The sequence below is a fragment of the Ruditapes philippinarum genome, unplaced genomic scaffold (assembly GCF_026571515.1).
Source record: "Ruditapes philippinarum isolate M1 unplaced genomic scaffold, ASM2657151v2 ctg501_1_1_1_1, whole genome shotgun sequence".
Lineage (NCBI taxonomy): Eukaryota > Metazoa > Mollusca > Bivalvia > Venerida > Veneridae > Ruditapes > Ruditapes philippinarum.
Window position 1 is genome coordinate 442,186 of NW_026854871.1, and position 18,911 is coordinate 461,096.

The 18,911-nt window shown below is 30.7% G+C and overlaps 1 protein-coding gene across 1 annotated transcript; it reads left to right on the forward strand.

Moving 5' to 3' along the window:
- The first annotated feature begins 4,355 nt into the window (after positions 1-4,355).
- LOC132741378 (acyl-coenzyme A diphosphatase NUDT19-like) lies at positions 4,356-9,125 on the forward strand. The gene is given in 4 exon segments (XM_060729528.1): positions 4,356-4,696; positions 4,698-5,181; positions 6,081-6,294; positions 7,088-9,125. Coding segments are annotated over 4 exon segments (1,167 nt in total). The 5' UTR covers positions 4,356-4,463; the 3' UTR covers positions 7,324-9,125.
- Positions 9,126-18,911: the final 9,786 nt, after the last annotated feature.

Consider the following 18,911-nt stretch of genomic DNA (forward strand, 5'->3'; position numbering starts at 1 on the left):
TGCCTAAAATACGAAAGTGAGATTTTTGACGAAAGTGAGCGAAAGTGACTTTTAAAATATTAATAGTAACCTTGTAATAGACTTTTACAATATAATTGCAGTTTGTAGACGTATATTATTAGAAATGACTTATAATTATTATAAAAAATAATCATAATGATGATTTATTCGGTTTTTATTTGCATAATTTATATACACAAATTCTTATATCTTCCTTTCGCTTACATTGAAAAATACGAAAGTGACTTATAAAATATAAAATATACCGTTTAAATTGAAATTATATTTACTAGTATTGCACAAAGTGGACGTATAATATCAGAAAATGATAATATTTACTTTCAAAGATAATCATTATGATGATTAAATCGCCATTTATTTACACAAGTTATATACAGAGATCTTCCTTTCGCTCGCATTGAAAAATACGAAAGTGGCTTACAAAATATCAAATATACTGTTTAAATTGAATTTATTACTAAAATTGCAATTAATTTGTAGACGTACAATATCAGAAGTCAATTATATTTATTTTTAAAAATAATCATTATGATGATTTAACCGCATTTACACAAGTTAAAAGATCTTCCTTTCCCTCACATTGAAAAATACGAAAGTGACTTAAAAAATGTCAAATATAGCGCTGAAAGACGCATGTTTTCAGAAATGAATAAATTATCATTAAAAAAAAATCATTATGATGATTTAATATCCATGCATTTTCATAAAAAAATATTGCTGTATACGGTTCTGATATCTTACTTTTGCCCACATTGAACAATACAAAAGTGACTTAATCGGACGAAAGTCAATGTCAATATTCACGATATTAATGTTTTTATAATAAAAAAATAAATGAGTCATTTTCATTATTATTCATGTTTTCATGGTGATTGACCTATAACTGATGATGAAAATGACTAGCACAAAATATAAAAAAAAATCCTAACTTATTAAAAGATTGAACTTTACCGATATATATAGTACGATATTTATAGAAATTTTCGTGGATTACTTATTTCCTTTTTTCATAGTGAAATATTATTATTCCGGAAAGGACGAACGAACCGCAGTGATTATCAATTCAAAATCGGAGCTAATTATCTTGAAACAGTCGACAAATATAAATACCTTGGTGTTATTTTCCATGAAAAACACGACTTTAACTACAATTGTGAAACACTTTCAAAAAGCGCAGGACGGGCTCTTGGCAGCCTTATTTCAAAAGTACATGGGCTAAAACATTGTGGATTTAAAACATTTGAAAAATTATATTACTCATGTGTTGTTCCTATTTTGGATTACTGTGCTTCCGTTTGGGGTTTCAAACATTTTCAAGCGGCGGAAAATGTACAACATCGTGCGATTCGTTACTTCTTAGGCGTTCACAGATTTACACCTAAATTAGCATTGTTGGGAGAAACAGGTTGGATACCGTGCGCCTATAGAAGATGGATTTGTATTGTCCGATATTGGAATAGACTGGTTAAATTAAGTGATGATAGGATTACTAAACGAGTGTTTAATATGAATTACGATAAATCAAGCGCAACAAGTAACTGGTGCAGTGAAGTGAAAACCATTATGTCTAAGTTAGACTTATCCAACCACTTTGACAATAAATTAACAGTGAATATGGATTATATTAAATTGAAAATTTTCGAGTATTATGCAAATATATGGACAATCGACTATGAAAAGGTCCCTAAATTACGGACTTACAAAACATTTAAGACTCAATTTTCAGGTGAAAGCTATTTGTCATTAAATCTTAAAAGAAATGAACGCTCAATCTATGCACAATTTCGGTGTGGTATTCTGCCCTTACGTGTAGAAACCGGAAGATATGTAGGAGAAGCGCCAAATCAAAGACAATGTACTTTGTGTCAATCAGGATTAATAGAAGATGAAACTCATTTCTTAATTGTGTGCCCGGTATATAATGATATAAGATCAATGACATTTAATGACATTATTATAAATGATGTATATAACAACATGACAAACACGGAAAAATTAGTATTTCTCATTAAAAATCACCAGAACAAAATAATAAAATTTCTTGTTAAAGCATATGTGTTAAGGAGAAATTTTCTGTATAATAGGTAATTGACTTTTAACGAGCCAATAGTGACAACATGATGATATATTGACTGTCCATTTTCTGAAATGTGATACTGTAATTTACAGATCGAGCAGCAACTTTAATCTCATTTAAATGTTCCATTTTAAAAGATATGTACTGTTCACAGTTTGTATATTTGTATATATATAATAAGGTGACTTATAGGTCCAATGGGCCGGGTGTTTTTGTATGTATTCTTATAATGTATGTGAAATGATAAATGCACAATGTCACTATAATAAACAATTTACTTACTTATTATTTTAACAATGATGGGAAATTCCAAATTATTTTTCAAATTAACATGTACATCGCTCATCTACACCTGGGTGAGCATAATAACTGCCACTTTAATCCGTGCAAGATATCTATGGTGGTGCAGAAGGAAGGTTAATTCAATTGTCCACTCAATAAACAACGGGCAAATGTCATCAGTTACATACCGATGATTGGATTATAATAATACTTAACTGGGATTAAAGCGTCATGCGGTCACCGTCGTGATTACTATCAATTAAAGTGGATGCGAAAATGATATGACAACACGTGTTTGCACGTAAACATATTCATACTTTATTTTGTCTCATTCGTATACATGCATTTTTAAACATATATACAACATTACATAAAACCTACATAAGACCATTCCATTTAAGAATTTCAAGAGACATTATAATAATGAGAAACACATTCAAGACCTATTACTGTTAGATTAGAATCAAACAGTATAATTACAATATAATATATAAAAAGAATATTATAATGATAGGTAACACCATCGTTAATCAAAAATTAAAAACTGCCCGAAAAAGACGATGTAAGAAATTGAGAACTGTAAATCAGAGCCCTAACGCAGACATTGTATAATTCATGTTTTTTTGCCAATTATAGTTTACATAATAAATTACATTTTTCATCTTAACATATTAAGTTTTATAAAAATGATAGTTACTATAGCTTATAACATACGTCTACAAACTGCAATATTATCATGAAATTCTATTTCAACGCTATATTTGATATTCTGTAAGTCACTTTCGTCAGGCTCACAGTAAGCGAAAGGAAGATCAATGTCTGAGCTTGTGTATAAATATATTATGCTAATAACTGAAGATCAAATCATATTGATTAAAGATACTTGTTTTGATAATATACGTCTACAAACTGCATTATTAATATTAAATGCAATTTAAACACTATATTTGATATTTTTAAAATCACTTTCGCTTCCTCTCCCTAACATTGAAAATACGAAAGTGAGCGAAAGTAAGATATATAGAAGTAATGAAAATGCATGAATATTAAAACCTCATAATGATTTTTAAGTATTTTTTATTCAATTCTGAAACTATGCGTCTACAAACTGTTATATTAATATAAATTCAAAATAAATGGTATATTGAATGTTTTATAAGTCACTTTCGTATTTTTCAATAATAGCGATATATATAATGATTATTTTTGAAAATGAATATTATCAATTTCTGATAATATACGTCTACTTAGAGCAATTTTAGTAAAAAAATCAACTTAACCAGTATATTTAATATTTTATATGTCACTTTAGTATTTTTCAATGTGAGCGAAAGGAAGATTTCTGAACTTGTGTATAGAAATTATGCAAATAAATGGCGATTAAATCATCATAATGATTATTTTGAAAAATAGATATTATCAAATTCCAAAACTATACGTCTACAATCTGTTATATTAATATAGATTTAAATTAATCGCTATATTTGATATTTTGAAGTCACTTTCGTATTTTTTCAATCTGAGCGAAGGAAGAAATCTGAACTTGTGTATAAAAATAATGCAAATAAATAGCGATTAAATCATCATAATGATTATTTTAAAAAGTAATTATCATCAAGTTCTGATAATATACATCTACAAATTGTAATTTTAGTAAAAATTTCAATTAAAACAGAATATTTAATATTTTATAAGTCACTTTCGTATTTTTCAATGTGAGCGAAAGGAAGATATAAGAACTTATGTATAGAAATTATGCAAATTAGTAGCGATTAAATCATCATTATGATTATTTCTGTTAATAAATATAATTATTTTCTAATAATATACGTCTACAAACTGAAGTTTGTTTTAAAAGTCTATTAAAATGCTATAATTACTATTTTAAATGTCACTTTCGCTCACTTTTGCTCACTTTCGTCAAAAATCTCACTTTCGTATTTTAGGCATACCGTCTTTGTGACGCTTACAGAAAACAGTAGCATTTTAATTAATTAAAAGCGTCTGCAGAAATTAGATTACAGAAGTTCAAGAATTAGGAAATGAAATTGTTGTTGAATGAATATAACAATATTTTTAAACAATGTCACATGTCCTGAAGCATTGGAGAGAAGCTGCGACTCTGCTGCTAGTTGCTAAAGCCAGGGTGCCAGTTGTCACGTCGTTTCAGACCGCGAACTTTGAGGTGCTAATGCTGAAGAGAAGTGGCAAGTCAAAATTTATGCCAAAATTGCACGTTTTTCCAGGGGGTGTTGCTCATGACTCTGATTTTTCACCTGAATGGTTGGAACTGTTTAGCCAAGCTGGAAATGAATGTTGTGAAAAATATGCAAAGCTTCCTTGAACGTGGTGGGAAAGGGGCTTATATGTTCAGTCGAACTAGACCAGAAGAATTTTCCAAAATACACAGTGAACTAGCTTTCAGAATTTGTGCGATTAGAGAGACGTTTGAAGAGTCTGGTATTTTAATTGCTAGAGATCTAAATAATGTTAGAAATCAACAAATCACTGGAATAGATCATCCTATTTCTGGAAAGTCGTCAGTACTGTCTGACACAATTTTGAAACCATGGAGAGAAAGGGTAGACAATGATGCATCACAATTTATTGCTATGTGTAAAGAGCTTAATCTTTTACCAGACATATGGTCACTGTATGAATGGTCAAATTGGCTCACACCAATTCTCCCTGGACAACATGGACAGACAACTGCAAGGAGATATGACACAGCGTTTTACTTGTGTGTCCTTGACTACACACCTAATGCTGAACATTGTGCCAAAGAAACCACAGAGCTCGAAGTAATGAAACACTACTTGTTCTTAATTAGTACAAAATGAAGTATTTATTTTCACAAGAATAAAGTCATAGGACTTATGGGTAGAACTCAACTATTTTTTTAACTATTTTTTTTATATGGTCTACAGGTAATAAAAAGGAAATTTCTACTATTATGAATACTGAAGGGACTTTTTATAATGCTGAAGACAGCTCTCGTACTATCTTCAAAAGTTGTCAAACATTGATCAGTACAATTTACTTCACATTTGATGTAATAACTTATATAAGCGATAACTGGATATTAGTACATTGTAGTTTAAATTTCTCCTTATATACATGTAACCCCATGTCAATCACATCCCTACTGCTTTAAGTTATATTGCAATATTTTTAACTCTGTCAGAGAAAAGTCACAGTGTTTAGGCACTAAGCTTATAGTCTTGAAAGATTTCAACATCACTAATAGTCATTGACTCTTTATGTACTGAGTACATGTATAACTTTGAGTGATATTAAAGTGATTTTTGGTCATTGAGTCTTCTTTTTGGTTGAAGTGGTATAGTTATGATTAATAAGTTGTGATACATGTATATATTCATAAAAAATGGTAACTCATTTCTCAATGGAGCTAAATCCTGTATGTGATGATAATTGATTTAGGTCAATGTGCCTTCTTTTATGGTTTACAAGAAGCGTTATATTAAAAAAACATACATGTATTAGTTGTTATAGAAGTTTGCTGGACTGTGAGTGCTACACTTTCATAAGTAACTTTGACATTAACCGTAACAAGTTGAAAATAAAAGTTTCAATGTATATCAACACATTCTGAAAGTAATGCTTTAAGCTTAACGAAAGAGAATGTTGTAAGAGATTAATCAAATCAATATATTCATAAAAGTTAAATTGGATATTTCAGTGGACCTCTGCTAGTGGATTTCTACTCAAGCATGTAGATGAAAAGAACCCTCTTCAGCTGGCACCTCCACAAATAGTAGAGCTTGGTAGAATCCTTCATTTTTCTGATGCAGAAAAGCTGAAACAGTTTTCGTGGGAAAGATCAGCATGCAGGGTGCAATGCTTTTACCCTGTAACTTGTTATTGTGATGATGGGTTTCTTTTCATATATCCAGGTAAGGGATGCCAATTTTAGCTCTACTTTTTGAATTTTGAAGGATAGTTGGGCTTTTCTACTCATCCTTGTGTCGGTGTGTGTTTAACAATTTGGTTAAAGTTTTAAGTGCAACTTCTTGTACAACATAATATCTCATCAACCACTAAAGACATTTGCTTGTAACTTCACAGATGTCTTTGAGAGCAAAATGGGGGCCTACCTGTCAAGTCTTATGCATTTGTAAAAGCAATCATGACCTGGTTTCCATTTCTCAAACAGATACATAAAATTTGCAGTTAAAAGAATATTTTCAACAAAAAGTTTCAAAAATCACTAATGAATCTCTACGAAAGTTATATAAATTCATAACGGAAAGACACTCGTGTTGATCCTATAACTAACTGAATTATTCTTTCAAGGCATATAGTTTATACCATAATTTATAAGCTTGTAGGGTTTTACTTTTAAACTGTGAAAATGTAGTTGAAATAATTAATGTGTAATTGAAACTGTTTGGCTAAAAGAATTTTCAAGAAGAAAGTAAATCAATCATAATTAAAAAAAAATTTATGTCAATTGTTGTCCAGTAATTATTTTAATGTTGTGATACATACAATTAACTTTACTTGTAAAACACATGTGATCTATTTATGAAAATTGCATACTATTCTTATTTGTTATATATACATGGTTGTGTAAATCAATGAATAATAGCATTTTGTATTTAATATAATCATTTATGAATCATTTATTTGAAAAGATGTTTATTGAAGTAAGACATTTTTGATCAGGTATTTAAATTATCCCCACAGGTGATGATCTATACCCAGAGACACCAGACTATACAGGTGAACAACCCCCGATGAAAGTGGAGGGAACTGTTTTGAGTCTTCGTAACAAGTATCCAAATATGAATAGATCAGAAATGACACCTGGTCCTAAAGGAATGGAAAGAACATTTACTTGTAACATAAAAATGGCTGATGGTCAAGTTAGTCCTTTGTTTATAGACAAAACAATGGAATATGTACCAGCTTCGAATTTGTGAATAAATAAGACATTACTTTTCTATAGGCCATGTTAACCAGGTATTAAATTATTGTGATCACTCTCTGTCCAGGGGACTTATATAAACATCTTTTCAAAAATCAATACACTGTATGATTATCGAGGTTGTTCAAATAATTCCATTCGATGCAAAACTCTGGATGCCTGTGTGGCTCAAAGAGTTCTTTTTATGTGAAAAGCACAAAGCTAACAAATTTAATATTTGACTTGTAGCATCGCCTATTGGTACTTCATAAAAGTTGTTCAAAATATGCCCATGCCAGAGGGGTAACATAATTACATAGAAATATAATGTTCCAGTAATTTTTTTTCAATTTTCAAAACAACCTGTGGCTTTTTGAAGGGGAAAATATAGTGCAATAAATCAGAAAAGTGGAAAATCAAATTCTACCAACTGAGAATTTCAATTCGATTTAACATGCATGGTATATAGCAGAGTCTATCTATAGGGACAGCTGTCTGTCTTTTAGCTGATATAAGTCAGCTGCTGTTAAGTGAAGAATGTACACAGGGAAATTTAAGGGTAAATATTAGCATTTTTAGTGGAAATATATACCTATTTCGGTGGTAAAAACACAGGGGAAAGTCACTGTGTTCCGATATATTTCAGAAGGAAGAAACTATTTATGTCTTAAGTATTAACAGATTTAACACTCAGGGTGAATTGATCAAAAACTCATTGACTGGTGTAATGGAATATTTATTTGTTTATTTTAAACGTAGGTACATGGTATGCAAGCGAAAAGTGTCTCATAAGTCAGGAATGGCTAGCCCTTTCAGTAGGGGTGACACTATTTTCAGAGGCACTTATAACCCAACACTTGCATTTGTCTGTATATTAAGTAGGTTATTTGTGAATGGACTTTGTTCAAAATTCAACATATCATACTCACTACCTAGAATTATACTATTATATTATATTATTATTACAATTCATCGATAAGAAAATAGAAAAAATTGCAAAACAAATAGGCTACTGTAAAATGAAAAAATCACAGAATGACTGTAAAAATCATAACAAAATTAACAGTCTCTGAATCCCACTAAATATGTATGTATATAACCAGTTCTAACACTTTGTATGTCCTCCCAATTGGCTATACAACCTGAACACCTCTGCCTCACAGTTCACTATTCCTAAACAAGGGCTTACTCGAGTTCCAGCAAATTGTGAGTGGCTTCTGTTTGCTTTCTCACATGCCTGTTCAATTCAGCGGACAAGTGTGATGTTTAGATCTGGTGACTTGGGATGCAGGAACTGCTGGAACTCGAGGAAGCCCTTATTCATGAATGGAGAAATGTTCCCAAACCTACATGAGAAACTACGTCATAACCATGAGACAATACACTTTGTTATAGCCATGGGAGGACACACAAGGTATAAGAATAGGTTAACATACAGATTGAGCGGGATTCAGGGACTTTTCATTTTAATTGTTACCATATTTACAGCCATTTTGTGATTTGTCATTTTGAAGTAGCATATTTGTTTTGTTTATTTTCTCTATTTTCTTGTCAATGAATTGTCAATATAATTCTAAGAAATAAGTATGATATGTTGAATTTTGTATGTTCTAGAGTTGAACGAAATACGTTCACAAATAACCAATTTATATTTCTTATATGAGATTATTTATTGACAATCTTATGAATCTTTTTTTGTGTGTATGTGTTTCAAAACAGACCTCATGTGTGGTAAAGTAAAGTAAAGGTAAATAAACAGAAAAGTAAAAATTATCTCTTTTCTCTCCAAAATTTATCAGAGAAAATTTGGGTTGTCATATTTGTGTTTGAATGTGCAACTTCGTTTCTCATAGCCCCTAGAAAGAAACTGTTTTTCGAAATATATAATGTCAATCTTCAGAATTCAAATTGGGTTTGACCAGTACTAAATTTATTACCTAAGAAGAGGTATTGTTTTCAGGTCATGGCGGCGTTCCCTGTTGCCGTTGCCCAAATTCGCAAAACATTTAAACCTTGATCAGGGAACCCTTTTTAAATGTTTTCCTAGTGTTTTGTCTTAATTAAACTTTGGCCACAACAACGCTTTGGGACAAGACCTTCAAAGCAACCAGACTAAAACCCTTGGGGACTTTTTATTATTCATAAATGGTCCTTTGACATTTAAGGGTCAAATGTCTTTAAAATTTTGCCTTTGAATTTTTGCTATAAAGTGGGCTTGAGTACTTTGTTATTTGTATGCAAACCCTTGAACATAACAAATTCTTTTAGAAGAAACTTTAAAAAGGATTAGACAGATCTTGAAACCCTTTACTCCCTTTAAAGACATTGACCTTTAAAAATTTAAATTAAAATTTAAATTTTTTGCTCACCAGGCGGAAAGGTCAGAGTGAGGGTATTAGTAAACAAAAGGGGGGTTTCTCCCGGGATCCGTGTCAAAAGCGTCAAAAAATCCCTCTGGGTAGGGTTTACCCTTTAAAAAATTTTGGGCTGTAGCATCCTTGGGGACAGTCCCCCTTGAAAATTTTCTCCCTTTTTCATTTTAAAAATTTGGGCCCCCTTTTTGGGGGCAAAAAAAAATTTTAAAAAAAAAAAACTTTAAAATCTTTTTTAAATAAAAGAACTAATTGATGGGGTGATTCAAATTTGTCTGTAAACAAATTTTTGGGTTTGTCCTTTTTTTCAAAATTTGGGTCATATTAAAAATTGGGGAAATTTGGGGGCCCTTTTTGTGGTCTCTAGGGCTAAAAAAAAGAAAAAAAAACCCTTTAAAATATCTTCTTCTACAGAACTAATGGATGGATGATCACCAAACTTTGTCTGTATCATTCTTGTGTAGTCTTTTATCAAGTTTGCTCATATTAACTTGATTGGCCCCTTTTAGGGGCCGCTAAAGCTAAAAATAGAAATACCTTTAAACATCTTCTTCTATAGAACTAATTGATGAATGATCACCAAATTTTGTCTGTAGCATTCTTAGGTAGTCTTTTATCAAGTTTGATCATATTAATTTGATTGGCCCCTTTTAGGGGCCGCTAAAGCTAAAAATAAAAATACTTTTAAATGTCTATTTCTACAGAACTAATTGATGGATGATCTCCAATCTTTGTAGCATTCTTGGGTAGTCTTTTATCAAATTTGCTCATTTTGCTCAATTTGCTCATAAATTTGATTGGCCCCTTTTAGGGGCCACTTAAGCAAAAAATAGAAAAACTTTGAACATCATTTCCTACTGAAATAATTGATAGATGATCACCAAACTTTGTAGCATTATTAGGTAGTCTTTTATCAAGGTTGCTCATATTAATTTGATTGGCTCAAATTTAACATCAGAAAAAAAGTGACAATGGATAATTTCCAACACTGAATAGCAGTTGTTTCTGGTGAGCGACTCAGGGCCATCATGGCCCTCTTGTCATTTTTTTGCTGTCACTGGCTTTAATTATACCCTCACCACAAAATGTGGGGGGCTATAATGGATTCCCTTTGTTGCGTCCGTTGGTCCGTCCGTCCCTCCGTCTCCATTATCGTGTCCGCTCTATAAATCCTATACCAATTGAAGGATTTTCTTCAAACTTGGCTCAAATGTTCACTTAAATAAGGAGATGTGCAGAACCCATGTTGCCTATGTGTCAGCTCAAGGTCAAGGTCACAATTGAAGGTCAAATATCAAACAATCAAATATTAGACAGTTTGTCGTGTCCGCTCTGTAAGTCCTACACTAATTGAAAGATTTTCTTCAAACTTTGCTCAAATGTTCACCTCAACAAGGGGAAATGCAGAACTCTGAATTACATATTGACATGATTATGCTTAATTTTCTTAACTTCACTGCTTTTTTTGTTTTAGTACATTGGGAAAATGAAAGGTTATTTGTAACTGTCTTGAACATGATTTGACAATATATGTTTATACTATTACCTGTACAATTTGTCTTTTTTTAACCAGAGATAATTTCTTTTTATGTATATGTATTTGTGCCACTAAAGTTATTCCCTTAACCACCTTTCCAAGTCGTCTTCTGTCAAGGACATTGGTGGGGGTATGAATCGCATTCAGCGATATTTCTAGTTTTGATAGTAATGAATGGATTGACTTCATATTAAGGGACAACATTCTTTAGGATGAGACCTTCCTGTGTATCAAACTTAAATTGACCTTGACTCATTCATGACCTTGACCTTTAAGTTAAATTATTGAATTTTCACATACTTTTGCTAGCAGCTAATAATATTAATTGACTGTAACTTGGTAATTAATAAATGGATGATTCTCTTCATTATAACTTGGACAAAACAACTTTTTGGACAAGACCTTCTTAAAGGTTGAACAGACCTTGACCTTGAGCTTTAAATGACCTTCGCTATCAAGGTAAATGAATGTCAGAAAGGTGAATGTTGTGAGATTATAAAGCAATTTGTTTTTGTATTTTCTGATCGAAGATCAGTAAATACAAAGCTAACATTAAATCTCTGACACAGAAGTTTCACGACAAACCTAACAACAAGTAGTTTTCAAAACAGCTTAAAACTAGCTATTTAAAAGAAAGAAATATTTTTATTTTGTTACAAGTATCCAACAAATTACAACGCATTGAAAGTTTAAAAGTAGCGTTGGCTTATAGAATTGTCAATAAATGCACACTCACAAATAACAAATTACGCGGATGAATATGATTTTAATAAATGAAAATGCTATTTTTAGCGATGTCGATTACCGAATACTACACATAAATCTGACTGCCGAGTTGTGGAATATATAGATTCTACATGTCGGACTGTTTGGGCGAGAAGATTTTTTGCTAAATTATTTACTTCAATTATAAACAACAGGTTTATCCCGAACAAAATACCTCGAAATTAATAAGGATTACAAACCCGAAATGCAATGGAAGTTCTAAATTTAGAATGACTTGATTTTATTCAGGCATTGTTTATATTACTCAGGGCTCATACTTCTCCGTGGTGCAGGGGTAACGCGCTTGACTAGTGTGTGAGAGGTCTGGCCCCGTGTTCACAAAGATTTAAGGATCAGGATCATGATCAGGATCAAATTGAAAACCTCTAATATTCTTCATTTTTTATCCTCATAGATTAAATATCTAAAATTAATTTGATAAAACTGGACTTGCAGTAGCAAATTAATGAAATTTTAGAATAAATTTATTGTTATTTTTACAAGATACGGGACATTTTACAGTTGATCCAAATATTGATCCTGATCCTAAAATTGATCCTTATTTTGTTATTTTGATCCGAATATTTTTGTATTTGTTTTGTTATTTGTTAATTTTATTCCAAATAGTTTGATTTCTTTGCAAATCAGCAGTTTTTTACATTTTGAATATTTACTATTTTATTCCAGCAAATTCCTATAAATTCCAATAAATTTTAGTAACATAAAACAATGGAAATAAAATCAGGATCACTTGATCCTGATCCTGATCTTTTCTTTGTGAACATGGGGCCTGGAGTTCAAATCCCAGTCGAGGTCAGCTATTTAAAAAAATTCTTTTTTAAGTGTCTTTGTTAAGGAAGTAGCCAATGATATGCAAGGATAAAGTGTGGCTGGTCATGATCGAAAATTATGAACATAAATATTTTTTGATTGCAACTCTAGTTAATGCAAAAATTCCGGTATGTATCAAACTCTTGTGCTTGCAAGATGAAATATAGTACATAAAAATAAATTTTACAGGAAAATACAGATACATTTATGTATACAGTGACGATTTAGATTGAAAAGATCAGAAAATACCACAGAGCTTGCAGCCCTTTGATTATATAGTGCCACCAATGCTGTTTCCCGTGTTATAAATGTAGTAATTGCAATGATATTCAATTCAATGTTTATTTGGCATAAACAATTAAAAAAAACAATAAGAAAATAAATAAAAACAACATGATTTGCGTTGATTGGGATTTGAATTCCAGACCTCTCGTTTTCTATAAACGAGCCTGTAACCCCTCGACCACAGGGAAGTTATGAGAAATGACCTGAAGAAAACGACATTATTCTAAATTAGGGTTTATAATCCTTATTAATCTCGAGATACTTTGTTCACGGTAAACCTGTTGTTTAACACTGATGTAAAAAATCATGGAGCTTAATATAAGCATGTATATCTGTAAAGAATTACACAGATTTCTACGACCAATCGGGAACTATTTTTTCTTCCCCGAGAAGGCTTGAAAATTATTGCGCCTGTCATTTGACAATCTTTACTGTTTGTACACGGGAGTAATTTCCCCTTAATTTTTCGGCGTCAGTGTACTCATAAAGGGAAGTAACCGCTTCGAGGAGTTCGGACTACTTTCGGTTTTTGCAAATATTTAGCATATCCGGGACCATTATTTGTTTGGTCTGACGACCCAAACAAAGAAATACACATATGCAATAGATATACTTTACCTCTGCTCTGGTATGTACTGAAGTCATAAGTTCCTTGAAAAAGTAAAAGCAACTAGTACTGGTAAACTGCTGTATAAACACTTTCACCTAAATTCCCCATGCGAAAAAGGTAAGCACACCTGCTTGTAAAAGTTGAAGTTGAAGTTTTTCAATTGTTACATTTTCAATTAATTTTCTATTGCAATATAGAAGAAAAAAGTGTGTATGAACACGTTTATTGGAATAGCGTAGTGGTTAGAGGGTTCAACAAGAAAATTTTTGCGAGTTGAAATCTGCAATTATTAGTGTGCACATTTTTTTTTAATAGTTTTTACTTTCAGAACATATTTTTATAGTTTGTGGGGATGGGTAGGTTGAGCTCGAAGCTTTCGCTGTGTATATAGGCAGTTTGTTCGTATATAGCCTATAGCTAAAATATTGTTTTAACAGAACAAAACAGAACAGAACAATACTTTATTATCGCAAATCAATAGACATATGAGATTACAGAGTAAATGCAAATTTCAAAAAACATGACATGTGGTGTATGCAAACAGTATTATAAAGCGATATTTTCAGTAAATTTAAATATTCAGTTACTATAATAAGTACATTGGTGAGGGGAGGGGGGGGGGGCTGATGCGACAATTAGTCGTAGATATACAGGTGTGAAAATGGTATGAATCTTAAAACAGACTATAGACAGTTGTAGGTGTATTGACATTCGTGTCTATTTGTCTATTTCAGTCTTAATCAGATTGGTTCAAATTTGTTGACCTTGAATTAGATCGTGCGAATCGTGACAAAGTTAAAGTACAAACAAAAACAAACATGGATTAATTTGCATACTTGTCAACAGAGAAAAGGTATTTTGCGTAAAACTAATTGTTTAACACTTTTTCTTATATTAATTTATTAATTTGTGTTGCGTTTTTAGGCTTATGCCATGTTTAGGCAGGTAGGGAATGTGGTTGGGAACATTAATGTTAATTTGATTTGCAATGTAGAATCGGGTTACTAGTATATATTGCGTTATTATACAGTTTGCATTTTATGGCATTAATATACATTCTATATAGAATATTAAAGATGACAACAATAGTCAGCGTGAAGCAAACATGAAGTCTTAATATGAACACATAATGGCAATAAACAGAATTTCGAAAAATATAAATAAACATTATTTTTGCCTGACAAACATTATATTGCATGATTTGTTACAAACATTAATTACCTCCGTATTGCTTCAAATAGTATTTGAATGAATTTACAAAGTTTTTGTAATTGCATAGGACTTGAATTCGTTAATAACATTTTAAATTTTATGATGTTTGGATTCCTATAATAATATCTGTTAATATATATGTTTTCTGTGGTCAGCAAAAAAGGTACATTTCAACAGATAATGGAGTTCATCTCCTATGTCATTTAAACTACAAAGAGAACATTTTCTCTCAGAAATATCTGTACCTTCCCATCTGCCGATTTCTATCGGGAAAAAATGGTTTCCTGTTCTAAATTTAATCATATTTATAAAATCTTCCTTATCAAGAGTCAATAAATAATTTTCAAGACATATATTTTCTTTGTATAGAGAATAATTTCTCCCTTTGCTTGAATGTTGTAAAGTTTCATGCCCCATTTGATAATTCTGATCTAAAAGTACCTGTTTTATAACAGATTTGATCGTTTTGCTCTGAATATTTGTCTGATTTAGCCATAAGTCATTCCTACCCGTATTTGAAAGTATACTTTTAATGCAGCTGAGCCATTTAAATTCAAAATCTTGGCAATTAATCATATATTGATACATTTTGTATGCAATTTTGTTTCTGTTTCCTAATATTAATCTGTTCCAGAAACCAATCATCCTGCATTTAATTGTAATATTAATTTGGTATCTGCCAAATTCTGCAGGGGTGTACTTGTTCTAAGATGTAAGACTTTTCTAAGGAACTCTCAATGTATTCTCGGTCTTCATAGCCCCAAATTTCAGATGCATATGTTAAAATTGGCAGTACAGTATGATCAAATAATTTAAATATAAGGTCTATAGGCAAATTTAGGTTATGAATTCTTTTATACAATAAGTGCATAGCCTTTTTTGCTTGCTGTGCTAAATGTTTTCTGTTATTTAAGAAACTGCCTGATTTTGAAAACAATGTCCCTAAATATTTATAAGTGCTAACAATTTCCAAAGACATCTCCCCAATTTTAAAAGAGAAATTTCTATCAGACCTTGAGCCAAAGATTAATACTTTAGTTTTATTGGCATTATATATTAAGATTCCAAGTATTACAATACGTGACAAAATCATTAAGACATTTTTGAAGTTTTTTCGGGTCTTCTGATATCAAAACCGTGTCGTCATCGTAAAGAAGAACTAAAATTTTTAGGAAATTAATGAATTCATCATCTTGACTTTGGGTAGAAAATATAATTCCTGTATTGTTTCTATCTTCAAGATATTTCTCTAAATCATTCAAAAAGAGTGAAAAAAGTACAGGGGATAGATTTTCCCCTTGACATACCCCACAATTACAATCGAAAAAGGCAGAATTTTCATTATTTTTGGAAACACAAGACTTAATGTTATTATACATGTTCAACACTAGCCTCATAAATTTACCGTTGATATTAGTATTTAGTAATTTTTGCCATAAACCTACTCTCCATATGGAATCGAAGGCCTTAGAAAAATCAACAAATATACAAAACAATTTCTTTCCCTTTTTTTCTCAAAATTTCAGTAATAGAATTTATAGTAAATATATGGTCTAAAGTTGAATAGTTCTTCCTAAAGCCCGCTTGGTTTTCATTTAATAAATTGTTTTCCTCCAAAAACAAGTTTATTCTGTTATTCAGCACTGATGTAAAAAGGTTACCTATGCAGCTTAATAATGTAATAGGGCGATAATTTTCAGGGTTGTCTGTTTCACCCCCTTAGACCATTGAGTAGGTATTTTGCCAGTATTTAAGATTAGGTTGAAAAAAGAGATATAGGTGGTCAACAATTTCTCTTTGGAGCATTTTATATATTCGTTAAGCACATTGTCTAAACCAGAAGATTTGTTATTACTAAGTGCATTAATACATTTTTCTATTTCATCCCTTGTAATTTGGCAATTTAAAGTATTGTTATTATACGATATATCGATATTGTTGATAATTTCAGACTCATCGGTGTCATGCTCAACATTATTATAAGCATCCTTAAAATATTCGTATAGAGATTCTAAACTAAGCATTTCTACATTTGGCTTATTATTGACTTTATTGAGGTATTTCCAGTAATCCTTCGGTCTTTTGCTCTGCATATTTCTAAGTTTTGATTCGGTATTTTTATTATACTTATTTAAATGTTTATTCATTATTTTCTTATATTTATTACATAATTCTTGTAAGCGTAATCTATTCTCCTCAGTGGGATGTTTGCAATATCTCTTACATACTTTATTATAAAGTTTCCTTGCCTGTTTACACTCGAACCCATACCATGGTTTATGATTTTTGCTGTAAGAGTGAAATCTTTTCCTTTCGGGAAAAGTTATGTTGGCACTACTAAGAAAAATGTTAATTGGTCTAAACTTGATATCATTCTTGGTAATATAACAAATAAATCAGTGATAAACCAGTTAATCATACTTGCTAAATACTATATATATCAGAGTAAGATGAAAATGACAGTACCTGATTTTTCAACTTTTAAAAAGCATTTCTTTTACTATTTTAAAGCAGAACATTTGGTCGCTGTCCAAACTTTTAATCTAAATAAGTTTAATATAATTTGGGCCCCACTAGCATCACTTGCACCGACACAGGACAGGTAGTATATTTGTTTACTTTATATATGTGTTTAATTAATGTATAACTTTATGCTGTGATTTTTGTTTAAATCATGGTTTGCTTGACTTTTGGTTTGCTCCATCTTTTAAATGGTTTTTTTTTTTTGTTCAACAAGCTAGATAAAAAACATCCACCTGACACTCTTGAACCTTTATTTTCTTATTTTTTTTTTTCTTCAAAACTTTAAACATTCATATGATTTTGTTAGAACTATGCATTTAACATCTTATATTGTTAGAACTATGCAAGAATAGTGTCATTCTGCTTGAGTTCATGTAGATAATTCTAAGATTTAAATTGACCCCTTAATGCATATGTTTTTTTCATATTTTAGATAACTCTTTTGTATATAAAAAAAAATCAATCTGGAATTACAGGCAAATCATTATAACAAGGTATATATACTATAATAATTTTAACAAAGACATTAGTCATTATTCATGACTGTTCGGAAGGCATATTATTGTTGTTGTTTTTTTCCTTTCCAGTAAATGGATGTAATATTCTCTCTAGTCATCTTTGTTTTCTTAGTTCTGTATAAGTAATAGATATATATCCTAATAAATGTCTTTTATAATGACTAAGAATTGTATATGATTATAATTTATTGTATGTACTTGTGAATTTGTAACAAGTCTCAGAACATGTTAAATTTCCTATATACCCAGAAAAGGTGAATATTGAATATTCAATCGAAACTTAGACTTAGACTGTAACAATTTCAGAGAATAGTTTTTGTTTATAAGAAAATCAATGTTCATTTTGATTTTACGAGCTCAAAAAAAAAAAACATTGCTTTATTCATTTATAGTAAAATAGAGAATAGGTCAAATGTTAACTGTAAATTATAAAGAAGTATCTGAAAATGTCTAATGTTTGTTCATATACATTTAGAAAATACTATAAGTATGTAATGTCCTTGTGAATTTATATGCATTTATATACTATTGTATGTCTTTGTGAATTTCAAGATATGTTATAATGTTTGTATGTGAAATCAGAAAATAAAGTTACAAATTAAAAAAAAAAAAAAAGAAAAATGTTAGCCAGTTTTGAAGATAAATCATCTATATGAATTTGATCAACGTTTCCAGACATTTGACAAATCTCATTATTTATTTTAATAATATTTTCAGTATTTATATTTCTAACAAAATGACTTGCAAGTTCATTGTTCCATTTTGGTTTGCTTGTATTTTTATTAATAGTATTGTTTGACATTACGCTTTTAGTTCTAATTTGACATTGTATCAGCGCGTGACCATCTGAGTATAAATTATCAAGGTCAGTTATTTGGAAGTCATTTAATAGTGGGTATCCACCTAATGATGATATCAAATAATCAATGACTGAAACATTTCTAAAGGTCA